The following is an 8,077-nucleotide window of genomic DNA, read 5'->3' on the forward strand; positions in this document are numbered from 1 at the left end:
TAAATTTACAAAAGTGATTTTATGTCTATAGAAAGCACATTAAATCTAAGTAAGGTGTCTACTTTTAAGGTTTCAAATAAGTTTTTCGGAGAATAAAATGTCAAAATGTGGTTGAAATAATGTTACATTGTCATTCAGTGTAACACAATATTTATGTAAAAATTCAAACAACATGCTTATTCTGACTTGACATATTAAAATATATAAAAGAGTAAGGGAGCATATTAAATTTGATTGTGTTTTAAATGAGTAAACAATTCTTACTGACAAATGGGCAAAACCTAGGATAGTGGCAAATGTAAAAAATGTAAAATTACAACTAATTAGTATTTGGGGTGAAAGTAATTAGTCTTTTAATATGTCATAAATTGATTTTTGTTGTAAATATGCCTGAATGACGTATGAGTTCAGCGTTGCGCATGCGCTGGTGAGTCTCGTGAAAACCAACGTTTGTTAACAGGAGCAAAGGAAGTAAGTTTCCTTACTTTAGCAAAGGAAAACCAGTCTCCTTTTGGCTTATATCGAAATCCTCCGACATTCTTCTTTACAAATCCTCGTTTTGTACTTCTAATTCTTGACCGTTGTTTTGTTTTGATCTCTCCGCTGCGCTTCCGTGTTCGTCACTTCTGAGCGGCGCATGCGCAAAGCTGACTTCATACGTCATCCGCCCGGAGCTGCTTCCATGTAGGACTGTTATCGCAAGCTACATTAAAGTGATTATTACGTTTTGAATATGGATATTTTTCGTACAAAAACGCATCGATTCGCTACAGGAGGCCTTTGTTCACCCCCCGGAGCCATGTGAGACACTTTTTTTTAATGGATGGGCGCTTTTTATTTAACTTCTTTTGGACTGATGCATGCAACACCTGCTGAGTGGCATTAAACAGCTTGAAAGATCAAAGACAGTTTTTAATATAACTCCGACTGGATTCGTCTGAAAGAAGAAAGTCATATACACCTAGGATGACTTGAGGGTGAGTAATTTGTGGGCTAATTTTCATTTTTGGGTGAACTAACCCTTTAAATACTTAGGATTCTAGGAATCCTGAAATCAGTTTCTCTTTGGGGAAAATTAATGGGATTTCAAATAAAAAATAAAATTAAAAACAAAGAAATATAAAAATTAAATAAATAAATAAACAAACAAACAAACAAACAAACACTCACTATAACATAAATTAAACATTTGTTATTTATGTTGCATGGAAAAAATAAGTTCATCGTAATATGCAGCTAATTTTGAATAGTTGTTCATAGACCTTAAATGCTATAATGAATTTTACGTGGATGAAAATGAGGCTGTGAGGGGTAAATGTACAGAATGTGCTGTGTAAAGGTCCAAAATCACTTAATTTTCACAACTCACAACTTTCAAACCTCCTTTGTGGAGCTCTTGGGTACTGCAAGTTATTTACGGAAAGATGTTTTGTCAGCTGAACAATTGCTATGTTGTTAAACAACAGTATAATCCATTGAACGTGCTGTACTTCTATCCTTCACAGCCTCATTTTCATTCCTGTCGGAAATTAAATATGGGTAGGGTCTATGCTGGAGCTTTTTACACTGCAAAAATTTGAATTTCATTGCATTTACCAGCTGCTCATGCTAACAATACAAAGGTTAACCCCTGATTACACAGAAGGTCAAAAACAGCTGTTTAATTCTACTGGTCACAGAATAGTTCAGATATTTATTTGACAATTTGAAATATGACATGACAGCAGCAGTCCACTGAAGGAAAGCACGCCGCTGAATGTTTACTAGTCTCAAGACGGCTTTTGCTATTGTCCAGATTGTTCTGAAAGAATGTGTCACATCCTCTCTACATGTTTAACAGATTACGCACAACACACACATACTGTACTATCAAAATCTTGCCATTCAATGCGTCCTTTCACTAAGAACTAACAAAAATAAAAAGACAACAGAAACTCAGCGTTTCATATCAGGCTTTTCACGTCACATCCTAAAAATGCTGCAATGGTATTGTTTCGGACACTGTCAACAAATTTTCGCATTTCTGTTCAAAGCAACAAAATGTTATGCGTGTGTGTATTGGTGTGTGTTTACCTTTGTTGAGGGGCTCAGAACTTCCTCTGTTCCCTCAGAGTCTTTATCCTGAAAAGCAAAGGCCAAGGAGAACAAAACAATGAGAACATGCGACACACTTAAACACATGATAATGTATACGAACACACACACAAAAAAATGCAAGTTATATTTTTAGCACGCTAACGTCAAAACAAGGTCTTGCACATTTGAGGAGGGACTTGAAAATTATCTTGTTTTCTGTCAAGACACAGTCATAACACAAATATGGCAAGGAATTAAAAACTCCTCATATATGGATATCCCACTATTTTCAAGTAATAATCCGATCTATTAGTGGTAATGTAATCATTAATGCTGTCTATTTTGAGTGATCAATCAGAACTGCTCTGGCATTCAACTTCCTGTTAAGGGTCTGACCTCTTCCCCTTCCTTCCTGCCCCACCTGCGCTACTGCTGCCTCCTGGAAAGTTCTTACTCGCTTCACATTTTCACTGCCCTACAAAGACAGGAAACTTTTAGCTCTAGCGCAACAAACCGAAGAGCAAAGGATGCACATTAGGTGTGTAACTGATGCTTTATCACCATAGGGAATTATGGGAAATGTAGTTGTCACACAATACTTTCACCCTCATGAACTGGTGTATATTTTGGTAATGTTTTATCACTATTCTTCATTAACAGTACACAAAATACAAACACACATTCATGATGAAAACCTAATTTATGACTATATGTATATTTAATAAATATATCTGTCATCTTTGCTCTTGGGACCCCAGAATTTTTTAAGCCAGTCACCTAAAAATATAATGTAAATAATCGTAAGTTTAGGATTAGTAAGTTTAATTTTAAATTTTTTTATTTATTAATAATTTTTTTTTTCAGCAAGGATGCATTAAATTGATCAAAAGTGAGAGCAAAGACATTCATAATCTTAAAGCTTTGGTTTTTAATTCAAATAACTGCTATTCATCAAAGAATCCTGAAACAAATGTATCACAGTTTCCCCAAAAATACTAAGCAGCACAACTGTTTTCATCATTGATGATAATAATAATAATAATAATAATAATAATAATGATGAAAAACAAGAAATGTTTTATGAGCACCAAATCAGTATATTAGAATGATTTCTGAAGGATCATGTGACACTGAAGACTGGAGTAATGATGCTGAAATTCATTTTAATATATATTAAGACAGAAAACATTATTTTATTTATTGTAAATTGTAATAATATTTCATAATATTACTGCTTTACTGTATTTTTCGATCAAATAAATGCAGCCTTTGTGAGCAGGCGCAACTTATTAAAAAACTTTAATTTTACTGACTCCAAATGTTTTAATATATAAAATGTAAAATATCTGTAAAATATATACCCTTGATTATGGCCAACACTTATGCCAATAAGACAAGGTTTAAAGAGCAAATCCAGAGCAAACACTTTATTCAGAAATGGCTTGAAGGCAGAATATGATTCACACAAACAGAGAGAGAGAAAGATCAACCTCTGTTCTGCAATGTCCATGTCATTCCTCCCTCTACCCACAACCCTCTGCCTCCTTCATTTCTACTCCCTCTCACTCCTTATATCACTGCCACACACCTCCACCCCATCTTACCGAAGCATTTGGCCTGGTTACAGTGCGAATACTCTCTCGAGTGCTCATTTATAAATGAAGGAGTGAAGCTGAGACTGAGCAAAGAGGAATGTTTCGGATATTTTAAGTCTTTTACCCTCTGGACTCTGTCATTTCTTATGACTGTGGCATATTAGGGACAGCTCAGACTTGACTTTACTGAAAAAAAAGCCTGTGATTGAAGAACACAGGGTCATAGGAGTCCATTTATTCTGCCTTCGGTTGATTTATGAAGGAACTAACCACAAATAAACAAGACTGTACCTCAAAATAATGATGTTTACCTACTGGCACCCTGACATGGTTTAAAATACAACCAACACTCATAAAATGGCTTCATATAAACCGCTGGAACAGAGAGGATATTCATCTAGAGGAAAATCAAAGGAAAATCGAAACTTTCTACAAAATTTGAAGTCCTGACAGGACCTGAATAGAACTGGAACTGAATGTAAGTGCAGGTCCGTTTGTCCTCATCCGTCGAGCTTCCTGCTCTACATACCAAGTTCTGGATGAACAAACTGACTAGCAGCTGAAGGATCTCACTGAAATATCCCTTTGTAGACCGTACAACATCAGAACATTCCTTTCCCTCTCTAACATACAATCCACAAGCCTAGTACCACTATTAAAATAAGCTATAAGCTTCACTAACAAAATTACCGTGGTACTACCATGTTTTGGACATGGTACAATGGAAATAATAGTTTACAACAGTCATATTATGTTTTTGTACTTTAATAGTACAATGGTATTCTCTGTACCTTGCATAAACTACAAAAAAAGTAGGCCTACTGTGATAGTACACGGTACAGTATCAAATGGTAATACTATGGTACTTTGACATATTTTAGGGTCCAAAAGTTCATGTACCGTGGTATTTACAAGATGGTATTCCAAGGTAATTCCAACAATACCATGGGTGTTACGATGGCCATTTCTGTACTTTTTTTGTAACTGTGTAAATGCTAATTCAGTACCATGGTATATATCAAAGTACCACGGTATTTTTTTGCAAAGTACAATATGTTTGGAAATTGAATATTTACCTCGGTAATACTGTGTTTTAGTGGACATGTACTATGATAATACCATGATGTTTTTTGAAGAACCTTGCATGCCCTTACAAATAGTACCATGGTGGAACAATGATGCTATCAAATGAAATTTAAGTACCATGGTATGATGGTACTCCAAGGTAAAACCATGGTACACATCCGAATAACATGCTAGTACCGTGGTAGGTTTTCAGTACTTTTTTGAAAGTGTGTAAATACCAATGGTAAACATACCAAGATATTTCCATATTTTTGGAAATGTTAAAATTTTTTGGCACTATCTTGGTAATAATGTGTTTTTGGACATTCATATGGTTTAATATTACTAAAAATCGTCTTTTTCTTTATATATAAGTACCATGGTGTTCCTTGAAGCTCTTTCCTTTACTTACTTTACTGTCACAATACAGAGATGGTATCAGATGTTTGCTATATTACTTGGAAATATATATAAAATTTATATCAAACACTATGAAACTTTGAAAATACCATGGTATTTTTGGTACGTGTGATAATCAATCACCTCATCATCTTAATTTTCACATAAATTAATAAAATACGCATCAGTTAGGTAAAATATTGCTGCGCATAATATTTAAAAATCTGGTTTTCTAATAAAGGCCAACTTTCAGCTGGGTTTCCATCCCAATGTGAAGCACAGTTCGCAAAAAAAACAAAAAAAAGTGAATTAGGTGCATTTCCATCAAGTTGTTTGAGCAGATGATGGTGTTATTGGTAAGCTAGTAACCAAAAGTAAATAAAAAACTGGAAAGACACCATCAGCAGAAACAGACGATTAGTTACGTGGCTTTAATGTTCACTACTTCAAAATGTGTTTCAATCTCCCATTATTCACATTAAAGGGGTCATATGATGCGATTTCAATTTTTCCTTTCTCTTTGGAGTGTTACAAGCTCTTGGTGCATAAAGAAGATCTGTAAAGTTGCAAAGACTAAAGTCTCAAATCCAAAGAGATATTCTTTATAAAAGTTAAGAGTCAGCCACACCTACCTAAAATGGCTCGTTCTAACACGCCCCCACATGTCTACGTCGCTATCTGGGAAGATTTGCATAACGCCGCCCAAATGTTCACGCAATGTTCACAAGAAAGAAGGCGTAACTTTTATTCTCACTGTAGTTTTGTTGTTTCCGCTGCCATGTCGTGAAGACGCTGTGTGCCTCATGTGAAAGCGAAACTACTTTGTTTGGCCTTCCAAAAGGTGGGAATCTTTAACTTTTTACTGCAAGCTTCTGAAATACATAAAAAAAAGGGTGAGGGGGACAGAAAGAAAGCTTATCTGCAACCGTCTCCTGCTGTTACGCTGTAGGGACCTTATCTGACTCCTGCAGTCTAACAGCTGACAACATTAGATCTGAAAGGGAGGACGGAGGTGAATGCCATGAATCTGTATTTAAACTCAGCCACAACAAAGCCACATTTAATTAAGATAGATCTTATCCACGACAATCAAACTACATGATGATATATGTTATGTACTCACTTCTCAAGACTGATCTGAACTCCAGTGGAAAATTGGAACCAATAAAATACACTTCTGTTCTCGATCCTCACATTCTGCCATTCTCATACTCTTGTAGACTCTAATTATGGTGGTATATTACATATATTTTCATTGTCCTATTCTCTCATTCCACACTCATATTGGTCAATCCTAGTGGTCAACAGATATTAATGGTCGATGTCATAAGCAGATCCAAGCAGATGATGCATATTCCAAATAAGGTGTTTACATGACCCAAAATTCTAATTAAAACAGGCCAGCTGATTCTATTCTGATTTCTAAAAACCAAACTATGGCCTAATCTGCATATGGCAATCTGGTTAATACACATGCCATTTAAAATTAAATAACCAAAATATAACCCAAAAAAGCTTGTAAACACAGATATTGTACCGCACTCTTAGTCTCTCAATTCTTTTTTATTGTAATATTCCCATTTATATTCTCATTCTCTCATATTTTGCATAACTACAAATGCCCTCTTTTTGCTATATTATTTTCATTGTCCAATTCTCTCCTTCCATATTCATACTGGTCAACAGATATGGGTTTATTAATGGCCGATGACATAATCAAAAACAAAGGAACATTCAGTTATGATGTTCCAAAAATACACTTTTGTTCTCTACACTCACATTCTGCCATTCTCATAATGCGTTTCCATGACCCAAAATTCTGATTAAAACAGACCAAATGATTCTATTCTGATTTATAAAACCAAAATGTGGCCTTACCTAGATATAGAAATCTGGTTAATGTATATGACATTTAAATAACCAAAATATGACCCAAAAAAGCTTTTAAAGACAGTTAGCTATTTTTACTCTGTCTTTTAATCACACATTCCTATGTATATTCTCATTCATCCATACTTTAAATACTGTCTTTTTCCTCTACTTGCATACTCAAACTATTCAAATTTTCCCTTCATCGAATGATCCATATGCTTCTTACTTAAATACCTCCAGAACTTCATATTGTCAAACAGGAGCGATTTCAAAAGTAGGGTGACACATTAATAAGTGAATTAAATTATAGGGGGCGATAATTATTATTTCGCTGCTGTTCTTATAATCTGACTTTACGACTCACTGACTCGGGGGCGCATCCGCTTTGTAAACAATACACTTACTGTACAGGCAGAAATGCAACACAGCCAAACTATTAGACTCAAGTACTTCTGATCTCTCAAGTTTGAAGCCCACGGGCAACATCCCACCTTACCTTCCTCGCGTGCTCGTGATGCCACGCCACGTCGTCCTCCTCTGACGCTTCATCCACCAGAACTTTGCTCTTGCTCTTCTTGAACATTATACGCGCAGGGAGTTCAGCTGTATCTCGGAAGAACGGTATTTTCCAAGCCCATGGGATGCGAGTGAAGACTCGAGGAGATCGCGAGGAGGCAGCGGTTAAATCAGAACAATAACCCGTCTGTGATCGCGCCCTGCCCTTCGCGATACCCCACACGCACACTTTACTCCGGCCCACTATCTTCTTCTGATGAACGTCTGAGCACACGGTTGGCTGGAGCACCTGGACCGCCGCTCCTCCCATTGTGGATCAGATTGCCGCTGATCAGCTGGTTGTCATGGCAACGTGGGCGGGGCGATGGTCCCCTCGGACCCTCCTTCCCACCCGGACAGGAGGTCTTATCAGGAGCAGTCAGATATGTCTTTAGAGGTTCGGTTCTCGATCCTCACATTCTGCCATTCTCATACTCTTGTAGACTCTAATTATGGTGGTATATTACATATATTTTCATTGTCCTATTCTCTCATTCCACACTCATATTGGTCAA

The 8,077-nt window shown here is 36.3% G+C and overlaps 1 protein-coding gene across 1 annotated transcript in view; it reads right to left on the bottom strand.

Annotated features, from left to right (window-relative positions):
• LOC107715017 (testis development-related protein-like) overlaps nucleotides 1–7,819 on the bottom strand; it is a 16,837-nt gene extending 9,018 nt beyond the window's left edge. The window contains exons 1-2 of the mRNA XM_016521043.1: nucleotides 7,504–7,819; nucleotides 2,074–2,121 (exon numbers count right to left, since the gene is read on the bottom strand). Of these exons, the coding sequence (XP_016376529.1) occupies nucleotides 2,074–2,121; nucleotides 7,504–7,590 (135 nt within the window). The 5' untranslated portion in view covers nucleotides 7,591–7,819. The remainder of the gene's footprint in view (nucleotides 1–2,073; nucleotides 2,122–7,503) is intronic.
• Between the last annotated feature and the right edge of the window lie 258 nt (nucleotides 7,820–8,077).

Source organism: Sinocyclocheilus rhinocerous, unplaced genomic scaffold (assembly GCF_001515625.1).
Source record: "Sinocyclocheilus rhinocerous isolate Xijiao unplaced genomic scaffold, SAMN03320098_v1.1 scaffold28, whole genome shotgun sequence".
Taxonomy (NCBI): Eukaryota; Metazoa; Chordata; class Actinopteri; order Cypriniformes; family Cyprinidae; genus Sinocyclocheilus; species Sinocyclocheilus rhinocerous.